At 37.7% G+C, this 21792-nt stretch overlaps 1 protein-coding gene across 1 annotated transcript; it reads right to left on the bottom strand.

Moving 5' to 3' along the window:
- Positions 1 to 2360: 2360 nt before the first annotated feature.
- Positions 2361 to 21511, bottom strand: LOC119793613 (alpha-N-acetylgalactosaminide alpha-2,6-sialyltransferase 1-like). The gene is made up of 9 exons (XM_038300818.1): positions 21077 to 21511; positions 20698 to 20980; positions 20299 to 20461; positions 14707 to 14869; positions 13474 to 13612; positions 13294 to 13382; positions 4632 to 4715; positions 3306 to 3405; positions 2361 to 2974 (listed from the first exon to the last, which is right to left on the bottom strand). The coding sequence occupies exons 1-9, from the start codon at positions 21175 to 21177 to the stop codon at positions 2765 to 2767; spliced, it is 1332 nt and encodes a 443-aa protein (XP_038156746.1). The 5' UTR covers positions 21178 to 21511; the 3' UTR covers positions 2361 to 2764.
- Positions 21512 to 21792: the final 281 nt, after the last annotated feature.

The raw sequence follows: 21792 nt of genomic DNA, 5'->3' as shown, positions 1-21792 counted from the left end.
AACATAAACCAAATAAAATTGTTGTAAACCTTTTTGTTTTATTCATAATAATTTACAGCAAACTTTGTACGGCTAAACCAAAATATAGAATTATAATTCTATTTTTTAAATATTAAATAAATTATATTCTTTATGTTTATTTGAAGAGGGATAATAGAAATATATTATAAACCCCTTAGCTCCCCTTCTCTCCTTGATACAGCTGAATGCTACAGTGGAGCCCGTTTACAGACTGAGGCACATCACTCATTTAGAACCAAAAACACTCTACAGTTCCCTCTAGTAAAATATGCATATATGTAATTAAATACTGTACGCTAATGTTTCTTTTTTTTCAAGAAAGGGATTGCAGTAAAATATTGCTGTCTCATTTGCATTATTGTTTGTAAAACTTTGGCAGCCAAAGGCTGTCTGGAACATAAGGCAGGCTTGGTAAAGTTTGCCTGGGGAAACTAATATGACTAAGTCTACTGCTTATGTGAACATAATGTTCACATATTCCAGTTTGGCCTCAGGTATACAACTATTAGTACATTTTACACCTGAGTACAAAAACCTAGCACCTTTTGTTTCCATATAGGTATCTCACGTGAACTGCTACACATTCCTACCTTTTAATTAACATGCGGCCTCCTTAAAGTGTAAACCTCATATCAGTTTGAACAATTGACAGATTGATGTCACATGCATACAATCTTTTTTCATCACAACATGTTCTCTTGAAGTCAAGAGAGACAACGCCCTGTCAGTTGGTGGAAAATTAAGTATGCACATACCTATGCACAGATAGCAAAATCTTTTATTTAAAAGCTTTTACTTTTTAGGCACACTACATTTTATGTTATGGTTATGTAATTATACAGTTCCAACCTGCTGATTCTATATTTTTTTTTATATTCTACAAGCTGTAACTGTAAAACTGGTTTAATAAAATAAAGCTTTACATGATTTGTGGTTAAAGAAAGCCTCAAAGAACAGGGGGAACAATGTTTTGCTCTCTCACTCATTTCCTACCCGAATGAACTGTAGCTGTCCTGACAAGCCATACATACTTTTGGAATCCGCTTCCAGATTTCTATGCTTCCTCTGATGTAATTTATCTCACTAATACAAAAAACAGCTAAACCCAAGTCTTCTTTACTGTGTAATAGCAGACACACCAAAGAGGGCTTTCAGTGTGGACACACAGCACTTAATATATTTGATTCTCTCATATAAAAAAAGGTTTATTTGTTTCAGTCTGACATTTATGGCTGTTGAGGCAGAAATTGGTCAACTTTACTTTGCTCTTTTTTGCTTTCCTGGCCAGCCAGACTGAATGACACAGAGCATTGTACAGTTTGGTAAACCGCCGTTGACTCCAGGCAGATCTGACCGGACCAATCACACCGTGGGAGGCGGGACTTTATGATGCATCACTCTCAACATCTTTTCACTAGTACAGCATAATGACAACCGCAACAGAGCAAGGTTTTAATGATGCCCTTTCTGATGTCCTAAGTGAGTCTGAGCCAACCTAACGTACTAAACAAAGGATAACTTTACTGGCATTTCTTAAAAAAAAAGACATATTTGATCTTTTCATACTTGACATGTTTTGTGGATTACAAAATTACAAAAAAAAGTGCATCACTTGCAGTTTCTGTTTCATATAAGTAATTATCTGATTAATTCTAACCTGACGACACTGACCCTGTTGCTCCTGCCTTTGAAATGCAACCCTATCAGCTCTTTACCACTTTGATATGTCGTGTAAAGGTTGTAGTAGTCTGGGTGGCAAGGCTACTTGTATGCTATTGATAAACCAAATTTAAGCAAAATGGTTTGTGTATTTAAATTAGGCTAATTAGGCTTTCTGAAATCTCCTTGAAAAGTAGTGTCAATGGTCACAAGATCAGCACATATAGCCCAAAAAGCTTTGTAAGAGCTCTCCTTGCAAAGCATTATGGGACTTGTTTTGAGAACAAGAGAGGACAAAGAGGCATTGTGGAGGGAGTCAGGGTCATGTGACCAAGGGAGAGCGAAAGCTATTGGTCATCTAACTGAACATTCAGTTAACATAGTGCACTATCAAAACCCCTATATAGTCCCAGTTCTATATAGTGATTGAGAGGTCTTGGGGTTATTGCTGATGTTCGGGCACAGCATCGGAGTAAATAAGTGGTCGAATAAAAAGGTTTGGTCAGGTGTCCCGAAATATGTATTTCCTAATTGTCCCCTAGGTTTTTATTGGTAGTAAATACATTTTTGTGTACCTTATTGAAAAGTGTTATTTTTGTTATTAGAAATTATTTTAATGAAACTTGTGATTATCTAGCGCCCACTACATTAACATCATCCTTAGACATCAAAGGATCACATTTTTGCATTCAAGATAGTTTAATGTTAATATAATCAATTACAAAGAAAGTAATTGTTATTGATTGGCAGTAAATAATATGTTTAGAATCTGCCTAATTTAATCATAGATGAACCATAAAATGGGCCAACCCATTACCCATTATAGGAAGTTCTACCAGCAGTGATTAAAAACAAAACCACAACAACAAAAAAATCTTAATTCTAGTCACTGTTGCAGAATATCAGTATCATTTCGTTATACTGCATGCAACCTTCATAAAAGAAACCTTGACTGGTCTACATGTTTTACAGTTATTGCATTCAACACAAAAACATGATAACTACAGTTTTGATAACTACAGTTTTTGTCTAACATGGTATTTTTCTTATTGCTGAAACTGTCATTCACAGTTTGCTGTCATTCTCAGGTCTGCTTTGGCACCTCAACCCCATTTTGTGATCCAGTTCTTTGAAACAGCTTAATTATCTTTTTGTCGTGAAGGCTCTTCCATAAATTCTTCTCCATAATGTAGTCATGGTTGCTATAGAAAATTACATTTGTCTTTAGGTGCCTCTCAGCATAATAGTTGGAGTACTTTCTGTAGTCTTCTGTCATGAATCCATATGCACTCACCTGAACATGACATAAAAAAAGCCAGAGAAAAGGGTATGATAAGTTATTACATCTTGTAACCAAATTACAAAAAGGGGTAAATACAAGTCATATTCATATACAAAGCGGCTTAAATAACAATTCTATTTCTTAGTGTTTACCGTATATGGTTAGGGGAAAGGGATCTGATTATTCTAATATATAATGACCACGCCAAAAGTAAGGTTTTATAAGACCATAAAAACAACAATAACAAAAAATTCACTTTAATGGTATTTATTTGTGGCAATAACAGACAAACAAATACATCCTCTTCAAAAGCCAATGTGAATTACTACAAAAATGAACTTACTGTGTCGCAAGCGTGCAGGGCTGTAAATATAGCAAATGCCCCATTAGTTGGGCGGACAATTGCCCAGTATCCTCGGTTGAGATTGGGTGATTTTAAAAACCTGCAAGGTAAGGGAAGTGTTGTTATCAAAGGTAGATTTAACATTTGATTTAATTATCTCTTCATTAGAGATGTACCAATCCGCATTATGTGGCTGATTTTCACTCTGTAAAGGTTTAACTTTCCCATACCAATATTTGCCTAACTAGAGTAGGCAACTAAAAATCAAACATATAGTAAATTTTTAAACATTGTCTCATGAATCATTCAGATCAAGACTAAATGCTTACATTTTAAATTGTTGTTTTCTAGCATCTTATGGTGGCGGCTAGCAGGGAAAAAAGGCAAGATTATCTTTGTTTATTCCAATATAGATGCTTCCTTAAACTAAGATTTCTAATAAACTGATAACATTTACAAACTCAGCATGTTCTCTGAGCAACAGTGAAAAGTTAAAATCGATAATTTCTGTGCTTTTTTTTTTAGTTTAGTCTAAATCTGAAAATGGAATATAGGCTAAACACAGGAAAAGCTTAAGGAAAAAAAACTAAGGAATTGTTTAGTTAGAAAGGGTAACCCTTTAAGGCAATGATGTTTCTATATTAAAAAAGTAACAAAAACATAATATTATGTACAAATTTTGCATTTTTTATAGTTGTACATGCAAAACCTTTTTGGGGGGGGGGGGGGGTGGGGGGGTGTAAGGGCATGGTGCACAGCTCTAGGGATAGCCTGCAGCCCCGTGACTGCTGTTTCTGCAGAGTACAGCTTTTTCAAGCTGAAATTAAGAAATCTTCTTCTTTGAAACAAGAAAGACTGAATGAACTGGTGGTAATTAGTACTTATCTATATACATATTCCCCAGCTCTGACATATATGAACTTGCAGTAGTAAAACTCGCTCCACCACAAGAACAGGAAACAGGAAAAGCAATAATTTCCCCATAACTTAAATTGAGCAACTCAAGCTGCAGGTACGCCTCAAGCTGCCTTGTTTTCATCTGCAGTCATTTCACTCTCTGTAGGCTGTCATCAAGATTTGTTGACACTGTTATAGCAGCAAAAAACTTAGAGGGATCTGTTGTCAGCTTTCATAAACAACGTAATAATTAAAACATGTCCATTTAGAGGCTGCACTGTTTTTAATTTGATTCCACATTTTACACTCTTTTATTTCCTATTTAAAAGTTATAAGGTTTCATTTTTCTTTTACGTAAGGAAAAAAAAAAAAGATGCCTGGAAACCCTACAAAGAGGATATATGAATCAGATCATGCAGCACGACTAACCTGTTCCGTACATATCGCAGAAAGTCCTGGTGTAAAACATAGAAGCGGCTCTCGTTGTACTGTCCTGAGTAGTAGGTTCTGGGGCTGTAAGGGAAAAGAACAAAGATGACTGTCTGTAAAAATGTGATAATACTAACATCAATACAAATATGTTGTAAATCTCTGATGCACAGCAGTTATTAATTAGCTTTTTCCTATGAACAGAACTGAGAGGATAACTGTTTTCTTTGAAACACTTTCTGCCTTATGAAGACTGACACAGATCTTAATTTATTTAGCTGCCACGTAACAAAACAAGCTCAGGCTCTGCTCCGTAGGGTCTGAGAGCACAACATGATTATGGGGGGGGGATCCTCTTAGTTATATTTCTGCCATACGCTCTCTTCTTATTAAGCTTACTTATTATTCTGGGTAGCTGATCTCTGACCATTGGCTTGACAGATAGGCCAATTTAAAAGTTGCTCTCCATCAGCTGGCAACTGGCAAAATGTGTCAGCTGCCTTTAAACGCTCAGGGTGAGTCTGAGTTGATGACGTAGTCTGATGTTCACCCTTTTCACAAATCCGGAGGCCAATGTGTGAATAAGGAGGTATAATATTAAAAAAATAAAAAAACAATAAAATTGAACATGGTGAACAGCTTCTCTGAAATACTGTAAGACTTTTTCCTATCAATTTACAGTAACTTACTTTACGCAACTTTGCCGGTTAACTACTGTATTATTAACATATTATTAGTATTTCTGAAGTTGAAAGGGCTTTTTCTGAGCTAAAGAAAAGGTTTTCCAATGCCAAGATTCGGAATCCAGAGAAATATATAAGGATGTTATGTTATGTTCTTTCTTGTCCAGTGTGTGCCCACAACAGCGCTAGTGAATTTTGTCTCTAGACTAACATCATCTAAGGGTTTCAACACCATCCTAACTATAATCGACCTCTTCTCCAAATCCTGACACCTCATCCCTCTTTTTCGATCTGATGGTTTCTACTTGAACCCGTCAGTGGAGACAAATTGACGTTTGACTGATCGGACAAGGATTCCTGCCCTCCGGTACTGGCCTGGATAAAAGGTTTGGCTATAAACTCATGACATTAAACTAAAGGCTTCTATTCGCAAATTATCTCCTTGATTAATCGTCCATTTGAAATCCAGGCAGTGTGCCATCGCTCTGCGGTTAACCTCAAGCACCCAGATGATTAATAGATTCATCCTGTTTTTTAAGCTTCTCTATTTATGCCTGTCCTGTCTAGTAAGTAAGTAAGGAAATAAATCAGTCATTTATTTTCATCAACCAACTCCTTCCTGATCAACCTGCTTTCTTTACTTGGACCAACCGCTGCAGTTTTCTGCTTCCAGATTATTGTAGCTTTGAAAATAAAACCTTAAAATTCATTTGTTATCCATGTGATTCTGGATTTAGCAAAAAAAAAAAAAAAAAATAGACACCAACATAAAATATTGTTTGCTATGGTTTCTTTTCTTCCCCATTTTGAAAATGCAGAAGGTTTTTTTTTTACACATCTGTAACATGGGTGCCAGTAGGGATGGAGGATAGTTTACTTTTGAACACATTTATTGTCTCATTATCCTGTTTTTATTCAAACATAGAGGGAGGTGTTTAAAATAAAACAAAATAAGATGTTCAGATAAGTAGAGCTAAATACACAGGTATTTTAGTGAGACCCAAAAGATGGTTTAATAAAGATATATGCAACAACATATATTTTAACCACCCATATAAACTAATGACATATCAAACGGATATGTCTTTTATGATTATATAGAGCTGCTGTGGTGTTTGTCTTCTCAACATTCAATCGATCAATCGTATGCACAACACAAATGATCAAATAGAAATGTTTGCAAAGGTTAGGTACTATATCAGTATTTCACCATATTAGAATATATAAGCTTACTTGATTATGGTTTAAAGCTGTTGTAAACCTAAAATCAAGTTTTTATGGGAATTAAAAAATACACATTTGTAAGTAACAAGGGTTTACGAGGATTGTGAAACTAATTCTATGGAAGAGATCCAAAAGATGAGTAATTAATTTCCAAGAGGTGACACCCAAATTGAGAAACACACATTTTGAAGTAGAAAAGCAGGTTTACAAGGATTGTGAAGAGATCTAAAAGATGAGTAATCAGTTTCCAAGAGCTGATGCCCACAAGCAGTATTGTGCATGAACGCGTTCAATCATGGGCATAGGTTTGCATAGGGACCATAGGGACATGCCCTTACCAAAAATTTTGGACCGACCTACATGTCCCTAGCAATAATTCGATGTGAACATGTTTATAATTTACAATCCAGCGTTGTTGAAGCAGTCGCTTCTTTTCCTCTCGAAGCTCCTCAGCATGTGCACCCGTGCGTGCTTGGAGCGCGAAATAAGAAAGAAATTACGCTAGAATACGTGGTTTACCAAAACTAATAATAGGCTACGAAACTAGTCCCAATTAAAAAACTAAATACTATCTACGCTAAAACAGGCGAAAGCTTCTGATTACAGTTCTGTAAAGAAGCAGGAGAGTTTCGATTTGTGGAACTTGAAAAATGTGAGTAACCAACGTAAGTCAGGCAGGAGTTCTGAAAACTGCTGTTAAAATGGACAAGCAGAGACTGTAAGCTATCACCATTTCTGATTCCCTTTCACCAATATTTCTTTGCTGTTACTGTTATCATTTTTGACGGCAGTTCAGGTATAAATAACAGGTGTTATTTCTTTTGTAGAACATAACAACACCAGAAGGATGCTAAAGATCTCCTATTTTTTTTGTTTTCCACATTTAAATAGTGCTATTTAATTAACTTCTACTTCTAGAAATAGGATAAAAACAAACGGAGGAACTCTATTTACATTGATTATATGTTTCTAGATTTTCACAAGGTCCATAAGTAAATTAGCACAAACACTAATGTCTGGTAAATAATGCTAGAATCTGGCTGTTTATTTTGGATACTATTACATTACAGATAAGATAGTGTTAAATTGTCTTTTGTAATTGTTAAAAGTGATTTTATATTTGAATAAACTTAGGCTCATTCATAGTGTTGTGCTATGTAGATGTGCCACTAAAAAAGAAGATAGACATAAGGAGCGATTTAAACAATCAGACAGTAAGCAATATAGGATGACGATAAAAGTTTGTGTTACATTTAATCCTGTACTATTAAAAACCCGCTTGTATAATAGAAACATTATATGGTGGTAGGAAACACAGATATAATGATGCAGGGCAGCCTCAAGGTAAAGCAGTTGGCCTTCAGTGCTGTATGATGGAAGAAATGTGTTTGGAATTTTACCATAAAATTAGGGCTGCAACTAATGATTATTTTGCAAATTAATTAATCGGTTGATTATTTTTTCAATTAATCAATTAATAATCAGATAGCCAAAGGTTACTTAACTTTTAAATTTTTTTATGAAATTAAACCAGGTGAAACAGAAACATTTCCTCTTGAGGAGTTCTGGATGGAGAATATTGACAGAAAAAAAAAAAAAATTTTTTTTTATCTTAAATGCAAAATGTTTACATATGTTTTGCAATCTTGCTATAATTCCTGCTCTAAGTGGGTCGCTCTGTCGGCTAAAGGCACATTTTAGTGGCCCTATACTCCAGTTAATGATTAATCAATTACTAAATTACTTGATGATTATTTAAATAATCAATTAATATAAACAGAGGATAAATTCACATATAATAGACACATTTAGACTATAGTTGGTTAAATAAACACTGTCTTAGTCGCTGGTAGGTTTAATTGCAAACCTTTTCAAAGTGGAAAAAAGTCCTAATTCCCCATTCGTCAGAGAGAGTGATGCTTTAAACATTGATAAACTGCATCTAGTGTGTAAAGTGCTTACAGTATAAGATTTGTATTGATGTAGCAATAAATGTTGTCCTTAAACAAAATGTGCCCTGATATTCAGATTAAGCATGAAAAAGACCATGCATATTTTTGCTTCGGACCAATAATATCAGACCACTGAAACTGAGACCAATAGTGTCCTTACCAAAGTTGAAATCAAACCTATGCCCTTGCGTTCAATGAACAGTAACATTTTCCATTGGATGACATGAGGTTTTATGCCACTTATTACAGCAAACAACCTGACACACCAGCATTCCTACCGTCAGTTATAGTCTGCGTGATTCAGACTTTTCTACTGGGATTTCTAATGCCAGTTTTGCAGTGCGCTTGGTGGAGTTTTACGAACTAACAAAGGAAGACTCTGACAGACAAAACCCATATTTTTGTGCAAACTGTGCCTAGCTGGACACTTGGGCACATCACTTAAAACTTAAAACGACACATCAAGTTTAATCATCCCAGCAACTTGGGAAATACCTGCTACTGAATGGGGAATGTAAGAAATCATTTAATACAGACCTCCTCAGTAGAATCTGAATTTACATGTATGTTTCTGAAGTTCTCTGTAATTTGGTAAGTGAAGGCTTGACTGCACAAACAGTATACCTTGACTACATAGAGCAGGGGTCACTAATTAAAAATCTGCAGGGTCCAAATAAAGAAAATCAACAACCGGAGACATTTTTAATTATAATATGTTTCTTTAAACTTCATTTAACACTGAACTAAAATATGCATCCATGTTATACATAAACTTTTAAAATAAAAAAAATAACAAAAATTTTTTCAATTTTGAAAACTAAAGTGCTTTCTGAACTAGAGAACGACTTTCACAACTTTTATAAAACACCAGAATTTTTTTTCTTTTTTTACATGGCTTAATTTTAGTTAGATTTTTGGATTCCTGTCTTTGTTTACTGTTTTCATCATTAAACTGCAAGAAATCTCTTCAGCCTCTGCCTCTGCATTTGGGTCCTCTAAACCAGTGTTTTTCAACGCTGGTCCTCAAGGCACACTGCTCTGCATGTTTTGCATGTTTCTGAGCTTCAGCAGACCTGATTCAGATTATTGCAGTTCAGCAAAGCCTGATAATCTGCTATCAATTGATAACAGGTGTGTGAAAGCTAGGAAACATCTAAAACATGCAGGGCAGTGTGCCCAGAGCACCAGGGTTAAAAAGCACTGCTCTAACCCACAACCAAACCCTGACAGTAGGAACCAACCAAAATATGACCATGCAGAGCCCAGTCTGGACACCCTGAGGGAATTTTTTCATCAACCTAGGGAATACTCTTGACTCAATAGCCACTGTAACATCACCTTGGAATGGGGTGAGTGCGGCTGGCCAACTGGAACAGATTCTCCAAAAAAAAAAAAAAAAAAAAAAAAAAAAAGGAACAGATTCTCCACTCTAACTCCTCACTCCTATCTCCCCCAGTGTTATCCAAACTGTTTGAAGAGTTGGAGTGGAACCATCAAGCAGCCAGCGCCCAACTCTTCAACAGAACTCCAGCACCCAAACCATCACTTTATCTCCTTCCTACTCTGTTGTCAATTGCCTACAATCCTGTTCCTCCACCATCACAAGCTGTTGGTCCTCCCCTGCCACCTGCTTCATTCAGGCGTAAGCGCCGCTGGGGGAAGAAGACTACTCCCTCTACAGCAGGTCAGCCTGACGCCTCCACACCCTCTCTGGCGGGTCAGCCTGATGGCTGCTTCAATTTCCCTCTTCACCAGGTAAGTTTCCCCTATGGCCTAGGTCGTCACCTCCATGACCAGCAGTTAGATTCTTGTGTTAGGTTTAATTCAGTCGCCATGATTACACCCCCAGCAGTCAGAGCTCCCCATATTGAGGAGTTTGAGTAACGGGACTACTTTTATGGGTAAAGAGAAGATCTATTTCCCCTTCCTACCACCTCCATCAGCTCTCCACTAGCCAGCACTTCCCAAGCCAGAGCCCTGTAGCGGGCCAGATTCTGAGCCAGAGCCCTTTAGTGGGCCATTTTCCCCAGTGCCAGAGGCCATTAGCGGGCCAGTTAGCCTAGCGCCAGAGGCCATTAGCGGGCCTAATCCAGAGCCCATTAGCTGGCTAGAGACCCCTGAGCACGCTCTTTGTTGTCCAGAGACCCCTGAGCGAGCTCCGGCCATCCAGAGACCCCTGAGCGAACTCTGTGCTGTCAAGAGACCCCTGAGCACACTAATGAAAAGGTCCGTGTTTTAAAGCTCAGTGGGAGTTCATCCCCAAGAGCCCTCAGCGGGCGTTCCAAGCCTCCAAGGGTCCTCAGCAGGGGCGCTCCTAGCCTCCAAGAGTCTTCAACGGGCGCTCCAAGCCTCCAAGAGCCCTCAGCTGGCAATCCTAGCCTCCAGAGGCCCTCCTTCTTCAGAGACTCAGCCTCGCCTCCGGCCCCACGGCCGGCCTACAGAGACTTCTGATTGCCCTCGGTCACCTTTGGTGTGTTGATTGTTTTTTAGACTCTGTCTTTTGGTTTTGTGTTTCGTGCCCTCCATCCTGGATCCCCCTCCGCCCACCCTGGGTGAGTTTTTTTTTCTTTCTGGACATTTTAGTGCCTCTGGGATCCGCCCTTAAGTTGGGGGTACGGTCATGGTCTTGGTTCTGTTGTGCTTTACTTTGTTCCATGCTTTCCAGTTTTATTGGTTTAATTCCTATGTTGTTGTAGTGTCTAGATTTATGTTATTTCTCAGGTTTTTCTGTTGTTGTCCTCTTTTGCCCACCTTTTCCCCCTCTTGTGTGTGTTCCTTTCCCCATTGCTTCCTCGTTGTCTCCACTCACACCTGCTCCTTATCCACTCGTTAGCCCTGACTTTGTCTCAGTCAGCTATATAGACTCCCTCTGCTGTCACTTCTTGTTCGCTACTTGTCGGTGCTGGTTTCTCATGCTGTTGTCTTCCTACCTCATCTCCCCTTGGCTCCTCGTGTTTGGTTTCCCCTGATGTCTCCATGGTTCTGGTTTGCTTTACATTTTAGTTGGATTTTTGGATTCCTGCCTTGGTTAACTGTTTTCATCATTAAACTGCAAGAAATCTCCTCAGCCTCTCTGCCTCTGCATTTGGGTCCTCTAAACCACAACCAAACCCTGACAAACTTGAACTATTTTATTTATAGAATTATGAACTTAGTTCTTTTTTTTTAAGGGAACTATGAACATGAGCTACTTAATTTTAATCTATGTTAACTGAACTCTGAGCTTGTTCTTTTTAATTATGAACCAACACAACATTGCCCAGAATTACAGGGCTGCAGCTGTGGGATTTCATTGTAATGAGCCTCTCCTGAACACTATCAAACATTTCGTACCTTGGCTCAGCAGAAAAATATATTGAGATACGATATTGTTCACTAGTCTAAAAACCTCTTTTTACATGGACATTTATCTTTGCATACTCATGTCCAATGTTAATGCAGCTATTTAATAAGAAATTTCAAGGTAGTTCTTGACTCCTTTTATTATTAACCTTTATTAAAATTCTGTTTGAGCAGGACATTGCATCTCCTCAGTTTGCCTTCCGTCAAAAACCTTGTTTTACGACCCCAGTTTCACCGTTTGTCTGGCTAGCAGACTGAACTGAAATACACGTCATAGACAATGTTTGGAGTTTTGTTTAGATGGAATGAAGAGAAACCAAAAATCCATACCAGCTGAAGTTCGCTACAATCACCGCAGATTCCCTCCATATTTCTGGGTATTTATGAAGCTGTTTTGTGGTAGCCTAGAAAACTACCCCCACCCGCCAGCGGCCAAAATCATTTTTGCCTTCGAGTTGGTCTAGCCTCGATCAATGCCCCAGGCCCTAAACCTGGCGGCCAGTCACACAGCAGAGATGTGTTTTGAATGTCTGGATGACAAAGCGGGTGGGGTTTTGAGGGCATGACGACAAACCTGCACGACGCTGAAGAAAGCACAACAGTAGCATGGACTGCGGCAGCAGCAACTTTCAATGGAGCGCTCCATTGAAAGTTAAAAGTTCTCTTTCTTTTGCTGTTGCTGAATAAATGTATGTTTTAAGATAATTTGAGGCGATAATATTATACTCTAAAGCGTCATCATATGGTCCATTTACCGATTTAATGCTTAATTAAAAAAATAATTTCCGAAGTTAAGAAGACCGCGGCAACCAGCTGAGCTCCAAAGCTAACGGCAGCCAGGGCTCGGCACAGTCGTGTGTGAAGGACCGCTGGCTCTAATGGCGATTTTTGACTCAGCTTTGGAATCAGTTTTGGAAGGATTAGACTTGCCGTTTTCATTGAAACATGAGCAGGAAGAGGCTCTACGCTCATTCATTTTCGAGAAGGACGTATTTGCTGTTTGACCGACAAGCTGTTTGTATACATTCCTCCACCAGCTTCCTGTCGCGATTCCTACGTCACAGTCAGTTGTGCTCATTGGTCAGAGTGTTGGCCAATAGGCACAGACATGGTTTGAAAAACAACGGGTTGTTCTCATCAACAATCTTCCGATGTCGCATTCATTGAGGCCAGACTAAATAACACCACTCATCTCTCATTTAGTCAGGCTAGTTTTGTGGTATTGTACATTAAGTGTATGTACTGTGAACTACATTTGTACTATGGGCCACAATAAAAAAAAAATAAGCAGGAATGATATTTTGAAAACTAAGACTGTGTCATGGATCTCTTTTTAAATGGAATTGGTTAAACAAGCAGGCTTATTCACTATATTAAAATTTACAGACCCACTTTGTAGTACATCGTACTGATTTGTTAGTATGCATGTTCTACAAATGAAGAATAAAATGAGATATCTACTGTTTTCTAGATGTCTCTTCCCCTCCGATAAGAGGTTTTAGCCATTTGTAATCCCTCATTCCTTCAGGAATCATGACGTACTTTATACCCTGTGAAAACACGAAGAATATCAATAGTGATATTTATTTTATGCTTCATGGAAAAACTAGCAAACACTGACAGACATTATAGCTTTAGTACCTCATCATGTGGAGCTGATGTGTATCCATACTTCCTAAATATATAAATTGAGGCAGTGATTGAGTGAGATGTGTGAACATACACCGATGTTCTGTTTCCCACATCCTCCTCGTAACCTTTGATCACTGCACCATTCATTCTGTAAAAAAAACACATGGGTACGTTCAGGTGTTGCTTTAAGATCACATCTGACATCACAATCCTTTTCTAGGAATTTTAAAGCCTCAAGTTACAAACTTGCTCAAATGACAACAAATCCTGAGTGTTGCCACTTTAGTAATAATCCCAAATTTATATCCCAAAAATCCCAAAATAATATGTTTCCACCACGTTAAACAGTAGATGAGAAGGCTTTGTTCCAAAACTATTTTTGTGAAGTTGTTGTAAAATTAACCACAACAACTTGTACCGCTGCATTAAAGGAAGGAACATGACAACCTTGGAGGTACTATGTTGATTCATTTAACAATCTTACTATTAAAGTCAACTCTTGTGATTTGCAAACCTCTTGTTTTCGGTTAAATGAAAGAGAGATCTTCCAGGAAGAATGATATTAATTGGTTTTTGGGTCACACCAACAAATCTATGAATTTTGATCTTCACAATAATTTTGAAGCTGACTTCAATCTTATAAAAACCATTCGGGATTAAATATAGCAGGGGCTGCAATTGTTGTGTTCTTATCTATCTGTGATTCCATCCTGTGGAAGATGATAACAGAATAGTTAAAGTTCATATTGCTGGAAACAAAGGTTTCCACAAGAAGAGTAGGATGTCATTGAAGTTCATGTAAATGTAGACAAATACTTTGGCAATATAGTTTAGTTTCTAGACTGGTCACCTATTAAAGTGGGAGTGTTGGCCTAGTGGTTAGAGCAGTGTGCTTGTGCTCTGAGAAGGTTGCAAGTACCCGCTTTGATCACCACAGCCTCCACTCTGGGATCCAGGGCAAAACCCTTAACTCCACGTTGCTCCCCGGATACTGCACAAAGGCAGCCCATCGCTCCCCAAGGGGATGGGTCAAATGCCGAGAAAGAATTTCCCCATTGTGGGACAATAAAGATAATATTTTTATTACCACAATAGCAATATGTTTTTATTCCATTTGCATACCACATCACTGTGACCAACTTGAAAATATGTTAAATTCTTAAAGATAACTCTCAGTTAACTTGTTTAATATCCTCACTTATAAACAACAAAAATAGCCTGTTTGGTGCGTTATTAACTTACCGAAAGACGTAGTCATGTGCATCAATCTCAGCTCCCATTTTTGAGCCGTTTAAGATACCTGCAGTTCCCACCACAGCACAGTGGATACAGCCATCCCCGCCAGGTTTTGGGCGGAGCAGCGGTTCTTTTGGGTTTGGGATGAGCTTCAACACAGGCATAACATCTGCAAAACATCTTATAAAAATCAGCAGCTGGATTGCAGCATAACAAGCCCTTCACATCTCAAATATTACAGGAAGTTAAGGCTTGATGAAATTCAACCCTGATGACAAAGGTCATTTCAATTTGGAGAGACTCACACAGAGACAAGTCGCAATCAGAAATATTAAATGTATTAACACAGGTAAAACAATCATGTTCTTCAAGATATTTCCATTAAAGGAAAACCAGCTGATTGCGAGGACTCATTGACTCTTTGCAATCCCTCGCACTGAGCATACATATAGCGATGGTGGAGAGGAAACTCCCTTTAACAGTAAGAAACCTGCAGCATAACCAGGCTCAGGGTGAGCGGCCATCTGCCAAGACCAACTAGGGTTCCAGGAGGCAGAAGCAGATAAAGACATAAACGAAATAAGTTATTTGGTGCTTGGGCCCGGCAGAAGACTTTGATGCTGTAAATCAACATTTGCTTGAATTAGTAACCTAGAAAATGATTAGAGTAGTCTGCCCCTGGGGCCTGGATACTGGTTGTAGAATAAGCCAGAGGATTTGTAGGACTAGGAATTAGGGAGGAGATGGGGTGGAGGTGGGTGAAAGTTTGCTTGCATTCGGGAGAGAGAAGCAGAGCAAGGAGCTAAATGATGGGGATCTTGCAAGATGACTGGCTTTGGAGAAGGTGCGCCCCCCCGAGCTGATTGGATAGAGCTGAATGAGGGACTTCGCAGGTGGTTTAGGGGAAGGTGACAGGAGTCTTCCAGATTGAATTTACATTTAAGCTTCATTGGTTTTAACTGTTTGAATCTATTATCTTTTAGTTCTACGCTGTTGCAGTTTGTAACCCTTGTCAACACTATTTAAAGCTGTAGGTTTGTGATCTCAGCCTTTGCCCTAAACAGCTATTATTTCTCTTCACTGTTATCCTGAGTACACAATCACACATGCCAAAGATTACCTCTAAAGATATGCTAAGAGATAAGATAAGAAGAGATAAGAAGTTGGGGCATTCAGCAGGAGGTTGTGGAATACATTATATTACATGTTTTAGTGTTGCTCTGCAGCTGAGAACTTCTGGAGATGTTCAAAAATCAGAGCACATTGTACTTTGGTCAGAAATCTGAAAACAGACTCGAGATCATTGCCTTCACTAACCATTGTTTATTTTCCCTTCCCTTTCATGCGAATTCCCTGATTTGAGTGGACCGCTCTCTCAATGCTTGATTCAGATCTGGAAGTGCTGCACCGCTCCCCGCCCCCTAACCCTAATAACCCATCATGTGAGCTGCTATCATCAAAGGCTTGCTCCTACAGAACAGGACAGAAAACAAAGTGCATAAAAAAAGCATTTTCTGTCTCTCAATGTTCAAAGTGGTGGGGAAGGGGTTCTATATTAGTCTTGGACAAGGGAGGAGTGCCACAATAAGGCTTTTCCTTCTTCAGGCACAATATTATTTTTGAAAAATTCAGTAATTTTTTTTTTTTTTTTTCAAAACTGATATGAGAAACAGTTTGAGATGTAAATCGGTTTAGACTCAGGAGGAGGTGGCATCCAGGAATGAACTGCCTGCAGAAAGCAGTTGTTCAATAAGGGAAAATGGAATATATATTTTACTTTTTATTTTTCCACAGAATTTCAACAATGCAAACAAAAGCCTTATAAGTGTATCATTGGATTCCTTTCTAAATCTTGCAATTAAGTAAATGCTTAGTAAAAGCTTGCTGACAGACTGACTTTCATTACATTGCAGAGCTTTTTTGACTGACCAGAGCAAGAAGAAAACAGAAATCATTAAAGAATGCACAGGTATGAATACATAAAAAAAAACCAAATATAAATATATATTGAAAATTATGACATAATAAATTCATAAATAAGGTTATTATTACAAACAGAAATAAATATTAATCTAAATAAGAGGGATTTATACATTTATCTTTTCATTATATAATTTTGTTACTGCTTACATTTATACATAATACTTAATTTTGGGAGAATCATATTGAATGCCTTTTTATTTTTTGAGTATTAATTTATTTCTGCATATACTCTCGACCTGTTCAGAGTTGGTCTGCAGTATACGGTAAATAATCTAAAAATATTTAACAGCAGAAATTGTCATGTGGATTCCACATTACACTCGAAGGAGAGATATTTGAGTAGCAGGTTGGATTGTCTTCAAAAGGCTCCTACTGTCTATAAAAAAAATCTTCCACTGATTTATTATCACAATAATTTATTATCTTTCCCCCACTTTATATGCTATGATTTTATACCAACTACTGTTTCCAGGATTTTACTTCAGGCAGTCATGAAGAAAACAGAAAAAAATGTGGAAGAGCTGTTTTAATAATTAACTAAGACTGTGGTACACCCATCCAACAAGCAGAACCTGTGCTCACAAAGTTGAATGCTGACGGGGATGGGGGGGTTCAGCGGGAACAGAGAAGCTAGAATGAGATGGTGAGAATATGGGATTAAAACCACAGACATATATACATAGATGCCTCATTGGGTGCAGATTCACACGTTGACGTAACTGAAATATTGTATGTGGCAGAAAGTAAACATCTGTTGTAGTGAACTTCAATCGGCTCTGCAAAAAATAAAATGCAGCCAAAGGGTTATGAAATAAACTCATAATATTATAAATAAAAACATTAAGAATATAAATTGTAAACTGAGATTAAAGTGCCTCTGATACTGTTTAAGCGTCTGAGTCTATCAGCAGCAGCACCACAACACTCAACATGGTGGAAGCTGACTCATCTGCAGCAGAGGCAAACCCCGTCCAACGAGACATCCATGTATACACTGTCTATGACTACAACTGGGCCTGGAAAAATACCTGCTGGACGGTTGAAAAGAACAGGGCAGACTGAGGCGGAGCTTCACCTCCCAGCAGGTGAAAAGAGCTAAACAAACAGAGTCCCCATAGAATGGCTCAGAACAAATGCAGTAATACAAACATCAGAACAAGTACAGTACTCATCGAATAGAATGGCTCAGTCAATATCCACACCTAAATACAAATATTCTGTTTAGGTTCTCTATCATATTGCCAGGGGTTTAGGTTTGCTGAGCACCCAGATTAGCAGGCATGATACATTAAAGTTTTCTACATACATTTTCAAAATTTATGAAATGTGCTCAGTACCAATTACTGACTCCATTATTGACTAATGCATCATATCTTTTGCCAAATACTGGACAAACAAAGCAGAAAGCGAAATAATTTTTAGAAGAATATTCCAATCATTTAAAGCCTTTAAACCAGTTTTTAATGAAAGGCTCTTTTTTGTGTGCCAAACTGGGTGAGTGAATACTAGAAGAGTTCTAACGGTTTAGGACCAATAGTCTTATCCCGTAAATCAAAGGCAGATTTTGAGATCCGTTAAACTGGTGGCTGGTCTACTGCTCTCTCTTTGTCTCCTCTTCTCTTTCCCTGCTCTGCTCTGTCTCACCCCCCTGTTCTTCCTCTCATTGTACAGTGAAATTAACAAAGTAGATAATTAGGAAAATGTAATAAAGATTTCATGTTTCGCCTCTCAAAACACACTGCTTTAAAGCGTTTACAACTAATAACTCAGAATGCCTTTATTACTGCTGTTCAAAAAAGACCTATTATTTTCGAGAATAAAAAACTACTGCGAGTCATGTTTGAACTGAAGCAGTTTAAGCTGTGCATTAGTCAAATTATTTTCATTTATATTTCTAGAAACTAGATGGTGGTAGCTTTCAAATAATGTATCACACAAGTAATTTGGGGTTACAGTTCCTAAGTTTTTTGCTTTTCCATTTGGGTTAGCAAACGAGGCGAGAATTTCCCAAAATTGGTGGATGTTATTAAACAGAAGTCCACTGAGATGTTATGTGTATTTATGCTTCTGGAAACCATATGGGGCAATCATATTACTACTCTGACATGTAAAATCATCCACTAAATGGAAGTTTTTTTTTTTTTTTTTTTTGTCAGAATAACAAATGCTGTTTGGCCTGCCAATATTTGGATTGTTTTCCTGACCTTGTACTTTTCACACACCTTGCTGCTGTTCTCCCCTTTTAGCAAAATGGATTGTATTTAACTGGATTAATATATGCAGATGTGCCATATGCTTAAACATTGAGACACTCTCCCATTAAAGAAAAGGCTAAATTCGCAACACAAATTCCAATAGCAAGAAATTGAAAAAAAAAAGATAAATAAAAAGAGATTATGATAAATGAATAAATTTAAAATTGATCTTGAATTGTTGTTTTAAAAATATAACAAGAAAAACAAGCTAATCCCAGACACATTACAGCAGCCACTCTCAACCTTGGGGTTCTGACCCCAATTGGGGTCTAGGGGTGTAAAAATAATCATTTTGTATCGATGCATCGATCCAAAAGCCGACGATCCGATGCATCGACATGTCTGCAAGAGTATCGATTCATGTTTTTTTTTTCCCTCCAGACTATTTTCATCCATTTGCTCCACACAGATTTTAAGACAGAATTTTTGTTTCAAATAGCTATTTTCTAAATTTTAGGACGGTATCGTCTGATAAAGAGTACATTTATATACATGTTTAAGCCAGAAGTATTTGACATTTAAATATGATTTCCCTACGACTTCAAGAGAAGCCTGGAGCGGTGGGCTGTGCGATTGGAATGCTAAAATTATGAAAGTTAGCCACAGCTTTAGGCCTTTATGCAGAGTTATGACATAACCGTTCCATTATGAAATAAATGATTGTCTCTTGAAAGTTTCAATAAGTAAAATATTATTCTTTAAATCAAGTACTGTAGTGTTTTATGCTTTTATTGTTTTTTTTTTATTTTAAAAAGTGCATACAGTATAAGAAAAAAACACTCCAATTTTAGGGGTGTCATAAAACCGGACAGATGGACCCAGAATTCAGGCAAGTCAGACAGTGGGAAGTTTTAAAACTAATGACAGAAATTAAAACAAAACTGAATAGAAACGCGGGCTGCTGTGGATAAAGCAGAAATGGAGCAGCTGGAGGAAGGCAGGATCCAGCCGATAGACTGCCAAACGAGATGTGGCGCAAGGAGCCGCTCAGAGTGTCCCCGATGCAGCAACCCCAGCGAGCAGGCAGAAATCTGATCCTAAGAGCCAGGCTTACGGGACTAAAACTGAACTCCCCCCAGTTCCGAGCCAAAACTTCGAGGACTCCGTGGAAAAGGGCCAGAACCCGTGCTAGTGAATAAGATGAATGATAATTAGAGAGTGGGGAGGGAACAGCAGGTGAATGAGGTGAGTGATTAGATCAGCTACCGGGGCTGCGATCATGACAAGGGGAGCTTTGATTTAATATAGGGGCACTTCAGCACCCCCCAAAAATGGGCTAACGTCTCTGCTTATCGCCTCAAAAGTAATTAATTATTTATTTTACTCACACATTTGTAGCACTATCTAAGCAAACACCTACCTTCATACTTCATATCCATGAAACCAAAAGGATTGTTGAAATGTGATAGTCGATTCCACTCTCTCATGTTGATGTTATCTTTGTGTAGAAACATGCGTATGTTGGGAAGGAAGGCTTTCTGGAAGTCCTCATCCCTGGAGTTACGCAAAGACTGGGAACATGTCTGTGTTTGAGACCGGGTTAGAAAGTGAGATTTAAGATTGTCAAACATTTATTCAACTGGAGCTACTATGAGTTTAAGTTTCAATGTACACTTAACTATTAATAGCCTAATGCCAATGGTGCATACAGACAAAGAATGAAGCAGCACCAAAAGCAAACAAGTGAAGACGGGACCAAGCAGACCCTAATATTGATATTAGCTTCTTTTTTCTAAGTGATTTTCTACAGTATACTCACATTAGGTCTAGGGGGGGCATCTAAATTGTAAATATCCTCAAAGTTCCACTTAGGAAGCTTTTTGAAGGAACTTTTGTGTATAATTGGAATAGGATATTCTGCAGACATATTCTTCTTATCAGTCTCTGGCTCTGAATCCCTTGTTGATGTTTCAGCAGTTCTTGAAGACTGTGTTGCATTGAGCCAAGATGTCAAAAGGTTTCCTTCATTTTGACGTAGCCCTTCATTTTCATAGCTTCCTCCTCTGATTCCCTTTATTTCTGGCATAGCCTTCCATCTGTATCTGAATTTTAATAAATATGCAAATGTAACAAGAAAGATCCTCAGCAAGTAAAAAAGCAAAGGAAAACTACATATTTATATAATTTGAAACTCTTACCTTATGCTAGCAGGTAAATTTTCTTGAGACATCATGAAAAGAATAATGCTGAGTAAAATCACCATTACAAAGCAAAACAGTGCAACTGTTTTATGAACCATTCTTGCGAAGCTGAGGCGTTGAAAATGTGGACGAGACTATGGTTGATGAGTAAATATTTACCGAAGGAAACCTTAAACTGGCTCTTAACATGACAGCGGAAAAGTTAAACAAGTACGGCCAGTAAGATCAGGTGTGGAATTTGGGGAAAGTCAGAGAAGCTCTGTGAGGATTTTTGCCCTCTGCAGCTGAGGATATCCCTACATAATAGGACAGAATTCAAAGTCAATAATAAAGAAACTTTAATCAAAGAACACAAACTAGATCCAATTCAAAATAGATCAAAACAATTTTTAGCAATATGTATGCCTCTGATATATATAACATTTAGTAATAATCCATGTTTTTCCTTTTGGATTTATCATTACAAAATTATGAAATTGTTTTTATACCTACTTTTTAATATATCTGTTTGTACTTCGGTTAATCTCTATAAGTATTACACAATGTCACTTCCTTAAAATCCCCCCCCATCTCTTTCAGTAAACATTTCCTGAATTATGTTTGCAATACATTATGTCCTACTTCGTACAATACCTTAATTTTTTTTTTTATTTAAAGAAATCCAAATTTTTTAACATGTTTACATTTATAAATAATAGGTATGTGTATTCTTT

The sequence above is a fragment of the Cyprinodon tularosa genome, unplaced genomic scaffold (genome assembly GCF_016077235.1).
Source record: "Cyprinodon tularosa strain WSP-4 unplaced genomic scaffold, ASM1607723v1 ctg457, whole genome shotgun sequence".
Lineage (NCBI taxonomy): Eukaryota > Metazoa > Chordata > Actinopteri > Cyprinodontiformes > Cyprinodontidae > Cyprinodon > Cyprinodon tularosa.
The sequence above is the reverse complement of the archived record's forward strand: the minus strand, read 5'-3'. Positions and strand labels throughout refer to the sequence as shown.